Source organism: Spea bombifrons, chromosome 11 (genome assembly GCF_027358695.1).
Source record: "Spea bombifrons isolate aSpeBom1 chromosome 11, aSpeBom1.2.pri, whole genome shotgun sequence".
NCBI classification, from domain to species: Eukaryota; Metazoa; Chordata; class Amphibia; order Anura; family Pelobatidae; genus Spea; species Spea bombifrons.
In genome coordinates, this window is record NC_071097.1 from 15,881,293 (window position 1) to 15,897,177 (window position 15,885).

The 15,885-nt window shown below is 39.3% G+C and overlaps 2 protein-coding genes across 2 annotated transcripts in view; one reads left to right on the plus strand and one right to left on the minus strand.

The window, feature by feature from the left end:
• The window catches only part of RAD9A (RAD9 checkpoint clamp component A), a 29,307-nt gene extending 27,383 nt beyond the window's left edge, over positions 1-1,924 (minus strand). Inside the window, exon 1 of the mRNA XM_053450779.1 lies at positions 1,809-1,924. The gene's annotated coding sequence lies outside the window, so the exon portion shown is untranslated. The remainder of the gene's footprint in view (positions 1-1,808) is intronic.
• Positions 1,925-3,962: 2,038 nt separating this feature from the next.
• On the plus strand, positions 3,963-13,848 carry TCIRG1 (T cell immune regulator 1, ATPase H+ transporting V0 subunit a3). The gene is made up of 20 exons (XM_053450347.1): positions 3,963-4,075; positions 5,849-5,972; positions 6,299-6,377; positions 6,574-6,803; positions 8,231-8,316; positions 8,525-8,651; positions 8,832-8,914; positions 9,028-9,121; positions 9,211-9,417; positions 9,609-9,759; positions 9,846-9,985; positions 10,065-10,222; positions 10,408-10,498; positions 10,618-10,736; positions 10,861-11,074; positions 11,324-11,446; positions 11,531-11,632; positions 11,813-11,930; positions 13,096-13,267; positions 13,593-13,848. The coding sequence occupies exons 2-20, from the start codon at positions 5,856-5,858 to the stop codon at positions 13,666-13,668; spliced, it is 2,487 nt and encodes an 828-aa protein (XP_053306322.1). The 5' UTR covers positions 3,963-4,075; positions 5,849-5,855; the 3' UTR covers positions 13,669-13,848.
• The last annotated feature ends 2,037 nt before the right edge of the window (positions 13,849-15,885 follow it).

Sequence of the window (15,885 nt, forward strand, 5' to 3'; positions counted from 1 at the left end):
GGGGCAAAGTGGAAAACTGAACCATCAAGTGGGAATAATTTCTCTGCATTTTACACCATGTGTACAATTATGAGGCAATTGGGTATTTTGACCATATCATTTTTATGCATATTTTCCAACTCAAAGTTGTATAAACTTACATCCAATGCTTATTGGATTAAAGCATATCGGGTGATGTGTATTTGTGTAATGAGGAAGGGTGTAGACTAAGGAGGTGAACACCCTATGTCAAGGTGTGCATAATTATTAGGCAGCTTCATTTTCTCTGGCAAAATGGACAGAAAAAGATTTAGCGGACTCTGAAAGGTCAAAAACTGTAAAGTATTTCAGAGGGATGCAGCACTCTTGAACTTGCTAAAATACTAGGGGATGATCACAGAACCATCAAACATTTTATTGCAAATAGTCAACAGGGTCGCAAAAAATGTGTTGAGAATAAAAGAAACAAATTAACTGTCGGAGAATTGAGAAGAATCAAACACAAAGCTATTATACTCCAGTGCTGTCAAGGTGTTCAGTGCTCAGAGATACGGCCACGGTATGGAAGGCTGAAACCCGACCACCACTGAGCAAGAAACATAAGACTGGGCCAAGAAATATCTGATTTTTCAAAGGTTTTATGGACTGATGAGATGAGAGCGACTCTTGAGGGTCCAGATGGATGGGCCTGTGGCTGGAACAGTAACGGGGCACAGAGCTCCACTTCGACTCAGACACTGGTATTATCAAAGATGAGCTAGTTGGACCTTTTTGGGTTGAAGATGGACTCAAACTCAACTCCCAAACCTACTGCCAGTTTCAGAAGACACTTTCTTCAAGCAGTGATACAGGAAAAAGCCTGCATCTTTCAAGAAGATCATGATTATTTTGCAGGACAATGCCCCATCGCATGCATCGAAGTAATCCACGGGTGGCTATATTGGTCACCGATTTGTTTTTGGAAATGTTGTCACAAATATTTGTAAAGTTTGAGCTGTTTGTTTAGTATTCTCGCTTTAATGGATTAAAACAAACATGTCAAATGGGAGAATTATCGGTTTTCATTTAGTTGCATTATTCTGCACACTTATAGTTACCCAATAATTGCACTCATTTTCTCATAAGAAAGCCAAAATCTCACTTTTGCTTTCTTAAATATTCAGGTTTAAAGTAAAATTAATCCTCAAAAATACAACTTGCCCAATAATTGTGCACACAGTGTATATAGAGGATGCCTTTAGATGTTTAACCCTGGCAATAGTTGTTTAGGTAACAACCATATAAACACTATACACGTTACCTAGGGAAAGCTGCATTTTGTGTTCTTAATCAGGACAGGTTAAAGTTGTTAATAGATTTTATCTATTACCTTATATACTCCAAAACACTAAAAGTAAACTGACCTCCCTCCTACTGGTTATTCCAAACCCAGTGTCTGTGTCCCTAAATCCCTAATCTGTCCCCTTACCCCAATTCTCATTATCATCCTCTAGCCTAAAAAGGATAAGAGCAGGCACTTAGACGAAAAACGAAGTGTTTTAGTTAAACAATTGTTGTAGAAATACAATCTAGTTTATAAACATATCTGATGTTTCTAAACACAATATTGGGACTTTCAGGTGGTACACTAATAGCCAACAAATTAGTCACAGAAAACAAAAAGAAGGCATTGAGGTAGTAAATCGAGAAAGAAATATTTATTCCAAACATAGTCCTACGATTACGTCAAGTTATCCTAATTTATAATTACCCTTTAACTGAACATTTACTACAGTACAGCGTGGAGCATTGCAGAGTTAAGCATTTGAGATCATCAACAACTCACTAACCTTTTGACAGTCAGCTGGGTGTCAATCCTGGCAATTAGGTATTCAAGCCAGCGAACAGGACATGATGCTATGAGCTCTTAACATTTTCTAAGACTGCATAGCAATGTTGGCAGTACCTGAAAATAATATAGGTGTAAATACAATGCTTCCTATCAACAATAGTGCTGCACTAGTAATATACTATGTTTTCCAAACGTGAACTACCAAACCGACGTAGCTATTTGCTAACGCGTCACGGATACATTGCACTGTTCCACAGGACCCGTGCACTGCAGCCTCTGCTACTTTAATGTAAAAAAAAAAAAAGTCGCTTGTCGTTTTTTTTTTTACATTTTTAAGGGACCTTGGTATGTTTTATAAAATAATATCGTACGGTTAACGCCCTACGAGACTCGCACTAACGTCTTAAACTTTACAATAACGTAAAACTCACACGCTGCCACTGTCCACCTCTTCAACGTTACTGCGGTAACCTGGCTCAATTTGATGACGTCGCAAAATCTCATTGGAGGAATTTCTCGTGTCAAACGCGCTAGCTCTGGAACGCAGTTTCGACACTTACACGTAGGTGCGGGATATGTGTACTTTACCGATTCGGTTGTACCTTGCAATAAATCCTTGTTTATATTCACTTATATTTGCGAGCGAGGCTGCAACTCGATACTTCCGTAAAGTAGAATAATTAGAAATAAACTTGGTTTTATATCAGATGCATTTCGTTCTGATAGTATGAAAAGGGTAGCTCTCAAGTTTATCACCAGGGTCCTTTAGCGAAGATCTTTCATACATAAATAGGACAGTGTAATCATTCAGCGAACACACCCTATAATTTGTTGGCTTAATAACAAACAAGCCTCTTACTAAATATTTGTCTAAGGGGAACTGTACCTTTAGGTTTTCCTTTGGGTTGCATGTACCCGTCATACATTGATGTGTGCGTTAGCGTTATGTATGAGATCGTATGGCCTGTGTTCTGAGCCACTAAAGCATACATGAAAGAAAAGCACAAGCCACAGTCCAGTCTTGATTTAGTTTCCGTCTCTGCAGTCTGATGCTATGTTGTTGTACTCAGCATAACCTTTGATCTGTATATCGGTAAAATGTATAGGTTGTTGTTTTTACCCTATACAATTTAAAGTGCACCAGCAATTGTGTGAATGAGAGACCAATGAATGGCCAGCATTCTTGTCTAGCCATATACCTTGGGAGGTAGCTTTCTGTTTTTTCTTATATAGACGATTTTATTTTTATTTACACCAAGTATTCGTGCTAACAAAGTCATTGCAAATACACAAGTGGGAAGTATTAATGTGGAATTTTAGCGCACTGTGACCCCGCTGCGTTCCTGCTTCCCCTGGACAGTACAGGAAATAAGCTGCCAGCCCGTGTAGAAGCGCTTGCCATGCAGTGGACGCCCGGTTGCTACCCCAGTGGTTGCTGCGTTCTCTACGGGCCGTTGCTATGGGCCCCTCAGGAACGACTAGGCTCAGGGCAGCCGCCCCCTTTACCGGCATTTAAGACAGCCCTGCTTGTATGATGCATAGCTAAATAGTTAAATTCCTTCAAAGTCTCACCACTCATTAAATTATATGTTATAAAGGGCCCGCTCTTCCCTGGCATTGACCCTTTATAATTAGTTAGGGAGCAGTTAACCACCACTCTCCGAATTGTGAGTAAACTCTATCGAATGAACCTTGAAACACTTTAAAGGAGCACTGCTGATTTTTCATTAAAACAAGGTTCCGTAAAACAGACCATATGATTATCCCATTAAGTTGGTGCCATGGGTTTGGTATATTTTTTTACCATAAGAACAATAGACGTTATTATTTTCCAACATAGTGTTTTAAAGTTTATAAACCCTTTCCCTTCCAGAAAGAATGTTGTTGGCTTGACTTTTTTCCCCAACAGAGTCAATCTAACAGTTAATATACTTTCTGATTTTGTAGATTTACAATTAATTACAGGAACAACCATGAAAGCACTCATTTCCTTCGAAACCCCCCGAGTGAATCAAGCACACGTGATCTCTCAAATATTCCCTTACGAAAAAACAAGACTTCCTCATTCGGTTCCTGAACCAGCTTGACCTCAAGCAGCCGATCTGCCCTCCCTTTTTTCTATTACCTGCCCATTGTCCGTCTAATATATCGGACTGTCTCTTCGCGAACCCAGCACTCTCCGCCCATAGGACAGGGAGCAGACAGGAAGCCGCACAACAGAAGAGTTCAATTGCAAAAGCAGGGGAGAGAGAAGTGAAAAAAGAGGTCTGATTTTTTATTTATTTATTATATATAAATATTTATGTAGAAAAGCGATGTAATTGTTCATATAACTCTTGGCATCATTTCTCTATGGTTTGTTTATATCTTTTCGATGTGCATGTATAAAAATGCTGATGTTTATTTTGTTTACGTACAGCTTTGTTTTCCTTATCTGTCTCTGCGAGGTATCTACCAGCATGGCTGGATTATTATTACTATGTTTTTATTCTTTTTATATTGCTTAACAAAACTTGGTTGCTGCTCTTGTTACTCCCCAAGTTCTTCCACTCTAAATTGTAACTTTGTATGGCTTTGGCTTGTAGTATTTGGTGTATATAGAACAATTTATTGCCCTCCCAGATGTCACTGGATCTGGGTGTGCTATTCAACAACTTCCCTTTTTTGACATTAAATAACAAGTTTTTTTTCCTTCTACTTTAAAAAAGACACATATTATCATTGTATAAAAAAATGGTATAAATGTGGATGGGGGCACAACTGGCACCTAGTTTGTGGGGAATACCCCTTTAGGGCTAGGCTGGAATCATGTGAATTCTATGTGTGGGAGTGGACCCTTCTTATCTAGCGCCTCAGAATTGTCCATTTAATTCAAAATGCTATAAACCTGGACCAATAAGCCTCCCTGGACCCCCTTTTCTGGCAGGCTGTATAACAGAGGAACTCTTTCTCTAAACATTTCTAGTTATTGCTCAATGTTTTCATGCATATATATATATATAGAGGGAGCTATATCTCTATGGTCTTTGCCCGATCTACTAGACACTATGTTGTAAACCGCATAAAGGATCGGTCTTAGTCACCTAGCCAGGCACTCTTTCCATTGGAAGCCTACGGAGGAATGGACTTCATTAGTTCAGTGTGGTGTCTGAGCAGGGAAAGGCAACTTAAATATCAAATGACTTACAACCTCTGGATCTGCACATAAAGGGAGTTTATTGGAACAAAAGGAGATAAAACCAGGTTTTATCTAAAGTACATTACTTTAAACACCATGGTATTTTATGGTCAAGATAAAAAAAATGTTTTTTTTGGGACTTCCTTTTTAATTCTTTCCTGATATATGGTTTCACTAGCCAGAGTGTGTCGCTGAGCGGTAAACGCTGAGCCATTCTATTTACCATAAGGCAGTATAATAAGGAGTCCGTGTTTTTGTCTAGAAGATCAGGCTAAAATAACGGAGATATAATATTTAGACAGCTGCACACATTATGAAAAAAAAAACTACAACCATCTCGAAATGTACTTTTTTCTGAAAACTCCTGTTACGTGGTTTTGTATAATAACTACATTTTGAGGGGAATTCCCCATTAAAGCAGTGGCTCAATGAGGTTTAACCCCTTGAAATCTGTGATTACATAAGTAAAATAACTATTTGGATGGCACAAATCACAAGAAATGTGTTTTTTTAGATGGGTGTTGACCTTACATATCCATATGGTAAAGAGAGGGCCCCAGACAATTTTAAACCCCTCAAAATTATTCAACCTTCAAATTTATTTCAAACATCCCATAAAAAAAAAGTAGCACTGGTTTTGCATCAAGTGTTATTATCTGTTCTAAATATGGAGTCAACTTTTGCATATTTAGAAAACACCTTGATAAACGTCCTTGGTACGGGGCAGATATAGAAGCATGGTGGTATTCTTTCTGAAACGATAAGAAAATAGAATATAGTAAGATACTGTTACTGTGTATATTTATATTATACCTTTCCTAGGCATTTAATTCCAATTATTTGCTGATTTTACTTTTCAGATTAAGGATGGGCACAATGTTCCGGGGGGAGGAGGTGTGCCTTGCGCAATTATTCTTGCAGTCTGGCTGTGAATATCAGTGTGTCAGTGAGCTTGGAGAACTTGGAGTGGTGGAGTTTAGAGATGTGAGTATCTCACCCTCAAATTTCATGCGTCTTAACCTTTATTGGGGCATGTGGCTGGAGGTGGGAAAGCAGGGGTGGGGACATGGTCAGGGCAGGACCATACTGGACAAGCTAACGCATGACTGCCTGAAAATTGGGAAAGTTTGGTGGTATGGTTATGTCTTTATATCTACACTCATATCTTTACAATTGTTTTACTAGGACCATAAAGTAGGTCAGATTACATAAGTTTAACAACTAAATGTGGCTTGAAATATACCTTAGATTTAAATGTTTGTATATACTCTACCACTTATTTATGCAAACACGTATTTTCTCTTGTGCAGCTAAATCAGAATGTTAACGCCTTTCAACGTCGCTATGTATCTGAGATTAGACGGTGCGAGGAAATGGAGACAACATTTGGTAAATATCAAATCCACGACCCAGCTAGTAGAGGATAATATTTTGGTGGTGTGGATAAACTTGCACAGAGAAACACTGCTTACTTTACGGAGATGCATAGAGATCATTGATGTAAACCTAGCTTGTGTCACTGATCACTAGAGGAAATAATAGGACTCAATTGGCTCTTTTAAGAATTCTTTAAACTGTTTTTTAGGATACCTTGAGCAGGAGATACGCAAAGCAGGTATGAATGTGCCAGAGTCTACTCTGTCTCCGCCTGCTCCGTCACCCAGAGACGCACTGAAAATACAAGAAGAATCGGAGCAGTTGGCAAAGGAGTTGAGAGAGGTGTCTGGGAGCCGGCAATCTTTAAGAGAACGGTTAAGAGAGTTGCGGGAATATGCTAATATTTTGCGAGAAAGCCAGAGATTCACTGGACCGCTGGTGAGAGATTGAGCTGTTATTTACACTATATATCTTTAAAAAGCTGGAACCAGACATGCTGTGCCATTGCAAATGGATATTATATATGGCACGTGTGGCTTGTTTAAATGAGCACACTAGTATTATTTATTATTATTTTTATTGTTGTTTGATATAGTGCCATCGTATTCCACAGTACTATATAAGAGGCAAAGTGCTACTGTTAGGGATAGATACTGGCATTGCAGGAGAGGGACTAGGAAAGGTGAGCTAGGCAATATGGGAGGAAGGGCATTGACATGTAAATTTGAAGATCCTTAAAGAAGGGGTCTTGAGGGACTTTTTGAAGGACTTAAGGCAGGGAGAGGGCATTGCAGAGGATAGGGGCAGCCCTTGAGAAATCTTACAAGCGTGTGTGTATAGATGAGTGAGGAGATGTTGTTAGTAGGGGAACCACTATGAATGACTTGGGTAGTAAAAATGAATCCTGAAGCGCACGGGCAGCCAGTGAAGAGATTGTCAGAGGTGATAATAAAGCGATGGGTGAAGAAGATAAGTCTGGCAGCAGCGTTCATGGTGGGCTGTAGAGGGGTGAGACAGGTATGAGGGAGACCAGCTAAGAAAGAGTTACAATAGATGGATAAGGCAGATGATAATGAGGGGATAGACAAGAGCCTTAGTGGCATATTGTGTTAGGGAGAGACGAACGCAGGCAATGTTTTTAAGGTGGAGACGGCCATTTTTTTTGAGACAGACTGTATATGGCGGTGAATGAGAGGTCTGAGTCAAGGGTGAGTCTGAGGGGACAGAGTGATGGTTGCACCGTTGACATTGAGGGAAACTGATGAGGTAATGTTAGTATTGTAAGTTAAGTTTTGGAGAGATTGGGTTTTAGGAAATGTGCAGATATAGGCAGAGGGAGAGAGATCAGGAGCGGATAGGTAGATCTGGGTGTCATCGACATACAGGTGGCATTGAAAGCAAAATGTTATAGTGAGGTAGTGTAAAGAGAGAACAGAAGGGGTCCTCATGCTGAGGCTTCAGGTACCATGATTGAGAATGGAAGGGGAGGGGGTAGTATTACTGGGGAGAGAGACGCTGAAGGAATGGTCAGAGATAGGGTGTGAACTAGGAGAGAGCAGTGCTGTGTGAATATGGCATAAGAAAGGACAATGAAGCCATATAAAATATTGGATGTATTGTTTTATTATATTGTAACTAGCAAAATTCTGCATAGATTTATGAACAATAGGATCTTGTCAAGTAAATCTATTTGCCGCTAAGTGTAGAAATGAGCATTTTGTAATTGGACAGAAAACTGATTAAAGGGCAATTGGCATTTGCTTCCTCCATGTGGTTCAACTGAGATAGGGGTGTCTTAGCTTGTATTTGTGTTTTTTAACTTCATTAAACGTGATGGATATATATATATTTATTTTTTTTGACAGCCAGAATCAGAGACCTGGAGGGAGAGAGCTGATACAGATCCTCTGGTAGACCCTGCAGTAGCACACAGACAGGACCTGAGAGTGAGGTAAAGACCTCAAGACAACTTGATATTAATGTCTATGTCTTTTAGAATGCAATGTCATAAAAGTCCCTGTTGGTGTAATGGTCGTGTCTCCCAATACTTTTTGTCCATATAGTGTATGTATATCTGTATATAGAAAACACTTTTATGGTTTTACTACAACATACTGTATTTATAATTGATACATTTGTAATCTCTTCTATGCACTTAGTTTCATGGCTGGCGTCATTCATCCATGGAGAATGAACTCTTTTGAACGCTTATTATGGCGTGCCTGTCGCGGGTACCTGATTGTTAATTTTGTGGAGATGTCAGAGCCCATGGAAGACCTTGTGACGGTGAGATCTAGCTATAAACCACTGTCATGTTTTCACACAAGCAGTGAAATATATGTATCAACCCTGAGCATATTATAAAAAGGTGATGGTTCTGCATTGCAAGCAAGGAAGAATTTGATATAGGAACCTTTTTATGCTAAAATATGCTAACCTTCTTTTCTTGCTTGTTTATGCACACAGGGTGAGAGTGTAACTCAGATAATATTCCTAATTTCTTACTGGGGAGAAAGAATCGGAGAGAAGATAAAAAAGATAGCAAACTGGTGAGTGTGACCAAACATGCAAGCATTGTATGAATATGTATATAGGCATATATATCACGGTTTGTCATTTCTGTGATGGTATTATTATTCTTTAAATCTATTATACCTTGTAGTTTTCACTGTCACATTTATCCTTATGCTGATGACGAGTCTTCTCGAATGGAGACGCTTGCAGACCTCTTGGTTCAGATCCAGGACATGCAGAAGGTGAGATGCCCTACTGCGTGCAATGGGAAGATCAAACTTCCTCGGCCTTGCTGATGCGTGACAGATTCTGAATCTCTTGACTTCTGTAGGTTTTGTCTCAGACGGAGGGTTACCTGTCACAGATACTTAGTCGGGCCGTCTCTAGTTTACACAACTGGAGAGTCAGCGTGAGGAAGATGAAGCATATTTATCTCACGCTGAACCTGTGTAGTGTGCGGGAACGATGCTTGATTGGGGAGGTGTGGTGTCCCGTCGCTGACCTACCTATTCTCCAGGCTGCCTTGGCTCGAGCTTCTGTAAGTTTTCATTTCATTTCCTGGATGTTTTATTATTTTTGTAGGATCCAATAATATTCTGTCAATAACCACAGCTTTTTAGAATAATTAAACAATTGTTTGCTTTCCTATTCATGGTCTAAAGAGCCATTTGTTATTAAAGCAGCTTCTGTTTAATATTATTCTATTTACTTTTTTTCAATATATTTTAGGAAAACAGTGGAGGAGGTGGAGAATCATTCTGTCATCAAATCCCGTGTGCCATCAGCCCTCCTACCTTGATCCGCACAAATAAATTCACTTCAGGTTTCCAGGGCATTGTTGATGCCTATGGGGTGGCTAGCTATCAGGAGGTGAACCCAGGTACGGCTTAACTGGAATTTGCTATTCCATCATTACCTTTTGACGTTGGACTGATTTTTTTACTACTTTTTTGGATGTTCCTGCAGCTCTCTACACAATAATAACCTTCCCGTTCCTTTTTGCTGTAATGTTTGGCGATGTGGGGCATGGGCTCATCATGTTCCTATTTGCTCTCTGGTTGGTTCTTGGAGAGGACAACCCAAAACTTAAACATGCTGAGGGTGAGGTGAGTGCTTTCACAAGGCTCACGGGCTGAAAGGGACTGCTGTGCCCCAGACTTAGGCTTTTTCTTCTCATTCTTACAGATCTTTTCTATGTGCTTTGGAGGACGTTACCTCATACTTTTGATGGGAGCATTCTCTATATACACAGGCTTTGTGTACAATGAGTGTTTTAGCCTTGCTACCACAATATTCCCTTCAGGCTGGAGCGTAGCTGCTATGGCAGATGTCAAAAACTGGACGTGAGTTACATAATCGTAATCCCAAATATGTTTTTCATTACGTGTGTGTGTGTATGTATATATATATGTATATATGTATGTATGTATGTATGTATATATATATATATATATATATATATATATATATATATATATATATATATATATATATATATATATATATAACATATAAATTTTACTTGTAGGGCACATTCGTTGACATCATCTATTCCAGCTCCTCTGGACCCCAACATAACTGGTGTCTTCATGGCTCCGTATCCATTTGGCATTGATCCGGTGAGTTTGAGTGTTAGAAAATCACTGGTGCATATAGGAAGTCAAGCATTCCAACCATTAGAAAAGTACTCCTTTTATAAAACCTTTTTTGATTGATTTTTTTTTTATTTTTTTAACAGATTTGGAGCCTTTCCTCAAACAGACTCACCTTCCTGAACTCTTTTAAAATGAAGATGTCTGTTATTCTGGGTGTTAGCCACATGGCATTCGGAGTATGTCTTGGAGTCTTTAACTTCATGTGAGTTATGTGTCTATGCTCTACATTTAATTTTTTTTTTTTAAGAAAGACATTAATATTTGTATTATTGTCATGTTATCATTACATGTGCTTTAATTTTTTTCTTGTTTTCTTCCCCATGCAGTCACTTTAAACAGACGTACCGTATCTTCCTTGTTTCCATCCCTGAGCTGCTCTTCCTTCTGTGTCTGTTTGGGTATCTGGTGTTTATGGTGATATATAAGTGGTTGGCTTGGACCGTGGTCAATGCTGAATTTGCTCCAAGCCTCCTCATTCACTTCATTGACATGTTTCTGTTTACCAAGAATGATACAAACAGAGATCTTTATGAGGGACAGGTAAGTTGTTCTCATAACAGTAGTTGTGCAAATGTTGTATTGGCTGGTGATGGTGTAAAACATTTGCTCTACCTGTATGTATGTATGTATGTGTATATATATATATATATATATATATATATATATATATATATATATATATATATATATATATATGTATGTATGTATATATATATATATATATATATATATATATATATATATATATATATATATATATATGATTTTTTTTTTTATTTATTCTTGTAGCAAATTGTGCAAATGGTCCTAGTGATTGTTGCTGTGGTCTGCGTCCCAGTTCTTCTTCTTGGAGATCCAATTTGTCTCTTTATTCAACACCGAAGGAAAAAACAGAATCAACAGATGGCCACGGTATGAGCCACTTTCATAAAGGTGCTTAAGTGGAAATAATAAATAACGCAGCAAGCCTCTTATCACTCTTCAATTGCATTTTAGCATACAGTAAATGATGATGAGAGAAGTGCGTTATTAGTGGAAGAGGCCCCGGAACATGTAGAAAAAACAGAACAAAATAAAGAGACTCATGATGAAGAAGAGGTTTGTGTCGCCAATCATTTCCAATTCTTTTGCAGTAAACCAGCTTCTACAGGATTGGAATTGGGGTTTTTATAATGCTAAATGGTGTGCGTGCTAATACATGCAATATAATGTAGTTATCTCAAGCCTGAAATGTTACTATCCTCTTCAGAACTTCTGTAACCAGTTTTATCCTTGCAGTTTGATGTGTCCGAGGTGTTCATGCATCAAATGATTCATACCATAGAGTACTGTTTGGGCTGCATCTCCAATACTGCATCCTACCTACGGCTGTGGGCATTGAGTCTGGCGCATGCACGTAAATATATTGTCTTTTTATCTATTTTCAAACAAAAACCTGCAAACTAAAAGTAACGTCGGCAATGACAGTGGGCTGTCCTGATGACGACAGTGGGCGGTCCAGATGACGTGAGGGGGGTCCTGCCTATGACAGTGGGCGGTCCCACTGACAACATTGGGGAAACTCTCCCATTTAAAGGGGAAATGGACGGGGTGCGTCAAGACCCCGCGACCCGGAGATTTCAGGTGTTGAACCGGAGAAGCAGTACTTCTCTCGAAGTCCTCCGGTATGCATATGCTGTATGTTGGATAGGGAGGCCAAGGGGCAAAGGAAGCACAGACCAGTTGTGTGGGGGCAATGATGGCACAGACTAGCTGTTGAAGTTGGTGGGCCCTGGAGATGTAAAATCCCTGGAAATTTTGAAGCCATGGAAGAGTGGAGTAGCTTTACAAATGTAATTTTTTTTTTTTGTTGCACTGCATTTCATGCTTGAAATAAAAGTACAGCTTGAGTAAATAATAAAGTCCATTTGCTTTTTAAAATATTTTTTGTTGCAAAGGGAACAAGGCCTCTAAATGTTAAGAATATTTCAACTATATATGAGATGACACGGGTAAGCCCCCCCCACCTCAAATGCAACACAATAAATGAAGAAACCATCAACACAAAAAAAAGATCTCCCCTAATCCGCCTCCATGAATTGGACGGGGAGAACGATCACAATCGCCCAATCAGATTTGCACCTTAGCACCAATTACAAATGAAAAAGTTAAGTAACTGGCATTAATTGTCCCAGTCGGATGTGGACACGTTGCATTGGGGGGATGTAAGGGCCACCTCAATATTTATGCTTCATACCTAGCGAGGTTAACATTGACTTCTTCAAGAAATGGGATGGATCCTAACTTTGAAGAAATCCCATTTCTGGGTTTATGAAGGAAGCAAAATGCAAAATCTTACAGATCTCACTACTATTATGCATAAGAGAAGGGGTTCTCTTCGACTGATAGGATTTTTTTTATCCCAAGTACACAAAAATGGTTCCTCCTATGCTATAGTCAATTAAATGTAATCTATAATACACCCTCAATGTGGAGCAGAAATTAATTTCAAAGTCAAAAAACTTTGTAGTTAATGTGAAGTATGATCTTTTACGTCCGTAATCTGATCTTTCTCTCTTTAGAGCTGTCTGAGGTCCTGTGGCATATGGTGATGAGAATCGGCTTTTCAAACATCAGCTTTGTTTGGAGCATTGTGATTGTTCCTGTCTTTGCGTTCTTTGCTGCTCTGACAGTCGCTATACTCCTTGTCATGGAGGGTCTCTCTGCATTTTTACATGCCCTCCGTCTGCACTGGTATGTATTTGGATTTATGCCCCTTAAATCTAAGCCTGACTGCTTTGTTATTTACAATATAGAGCTGATATGGGCCTAATGGCCTGCTTGGCAAAAGGGGAGATCATGAGCCAGCTAAAGAGCCTCACCCCCTTCAGTGTGTCAGTTCCCACATGCCAAAGCACCCGCTATCTTTTGTGCTTACAAGCCGGGCTCCTTGGCATAGCTTGGGCGGCAGCTCTGTTTTCTGTTCTTAGCTAGCTCAAGAACCTCAACCACAATCGCAACAGCTTTTCTTTTTCTCCTGTTATTTATACATCTCTTTTTTCCCCTCCTCCCACTATAGGGTTGAATTCCAAAACAAGTTCTACATTGGAGCAGGATACTCGTTCACACCGTTCCGCTTCGATACAATCTATTGATCTTAAGCAGCATGGATTTCTTTTGCTGGCGGAGGCAGAATATACTACTGCTTATGTACAATTCTTAAAGTGATGAATCTTCGTTCATGATACTGCAAAATAAATTACTTTCAACTATCGCTCTATCACTGCTGTTCTGTAAGTGAAAGCCCCTAATAAATCTTCCCATTTCCCACCAAAGGTGTTGGTTACTGATTAAAGTGATGCTAAGCCGGATCAACTGAGAAATGGCCAATGCTCCAAGGAAGTAACTTCTTAAATATCTGTGCCATGTGTGTGTAGCACCAGGTTATTAGCAGGAGCTAAAGTAAATTCATGTTTAGCTGTGAAAGTTGTGTAGGAAGCGCAGTTTCTTTTTTACCCTACCCGGGTAGACTGTAAAGTAGGGGTAGACTGCGCCTTGATGGGATGGGGCTGCTGTACTGAGGGAGCAGATATATAGAGGGTTGGAGCAGGTTTTAAATGGGATGTGGGGGTAGGGTAAAGATAGGATTAGAGGTGGCTAGAGCAAATTCATGATAAAATGCATTTAGCACAAATACTGGTAGTTACCTGACATGTTTGCTAGCGTCTACCGGCTGCCAGAGAGGTGGATCCCCCGCAGCGCTCAGGGGACCTGGATCCTCCTCTCTGGCAGCCAACCTCCGCTGCTGCCGGGCACTACCGGGGTAAATCGATATTTCTTCATTTTCAATATTGGGAAGAGGATACAGAAAAAAAGGAAAGGGCAGGGGTGTGGGGAGAAAATAAGACAAAACAAATAGTCAAATTCCTACACATAGGATATTCGAAATAATAACGGAAATGCTTGGAGAACCAAGAAGGAAGTCCGGCATAAAAATACATACAATATCTCACAAAAGTGAGTACACCCGTCACATTTTTGTAAATACTTTATTATATCTTTTCATGGGACAACACTGAAGAAATGACATTCTGCTACAATGTAAAGTAGTGAGTGTACAGCCTGTATAACAGTGTGGATTTGCGGTCTCCTCAAAATAACTCAACAGACAGCCATTAATGTCTAAATCTTGACAACAAAAGTGAGTACACACCTAAGTGTAAAATAAATAAAAGAGCAAGTGCTAAAATTAGCGCTGTATCTTCCCAAAAATCTTGACATGGAAAGAGTTAAAGTAAAAGCATTTCAAATACCAAAAGGGTGTCTAATTAAAAAAAAATTGAATGGTTTGATGGGGTAAATTGGAGTGGCCGGGCTCGAAGACCGGGCATAGGCACAGACTGACCAAATGGGGGGGGGGGCGCACTTTCCAAATGTGGCCTTTTAGCCCCCAAGCACCAGAGACCAGACAAACCCATGCATGGGGGCATATCACTGTACTCGGGAGATGTTGCTGAAAACATGTTGGGGTGTTGTTTGATGTATAGTGATATACCTCGAGCTACAAATTTATACATGAAGTACAGTTTGTGTGAAAAAAATACTACCACAAACTTTGGCAAAGGCTGGTGGTAGAATCTCATGCATGGAAAGGGTTAATACTAGCATTTGAAATACCCTGGGGTGTCTAGTTTTCAAAGATATATGGTTTGAGGGGGTAGATTGCATTGGCCAGCTTCTAAGATACCTGAAATGGCACATGAGGCAGAATGACCAGATTTAGGAAAAAAAAATAGTTTTGAAGCAGCAAAATTCTACTTGTACTTATTGCCCAATAACTTGCAGAAAAAAAGCAAAAAAAACAAAAATGAAGTGTTTTTTTTTAGAAAAAAATGTCATCATATTTTATTTATTTTTTTAATAAGAAATTAGATAATATGATCAAAAAGCCCTTCTTGTCCTGAAAAAAAACAATGTATAACTTGTGTGGGTTCACTAAATGAGCACCGCAAAAGTATTAAAACAGCCACGGTCCCAAAGGGTAGAAAAGGTAAAACACAGCCTGGTCCTTAAGGGGTTAATGATTTATTTCCACCTTCTGGGTATAGAAATTTCGCTCCTTTGTACCCCAGATTACCCTGTTTCTGAGAGTAGGTCTAAAAAAATAAACCCTTTTAGTGCGGGTGGAAGAACATGCCTTTGCTCATTTGAGGAAGTATTAGTGACAGAAACATAAGTGTCACCTGATTGTTCAGTCATACTTCAGGCAACATTTGTGGGATTAACTCTATTAAACTTTCTGCCTCTGCAAAAGATTTGATTGGTACTAAAGTCATTTTTATCTCTTTGAAATGTACAATATTTTCAAACCT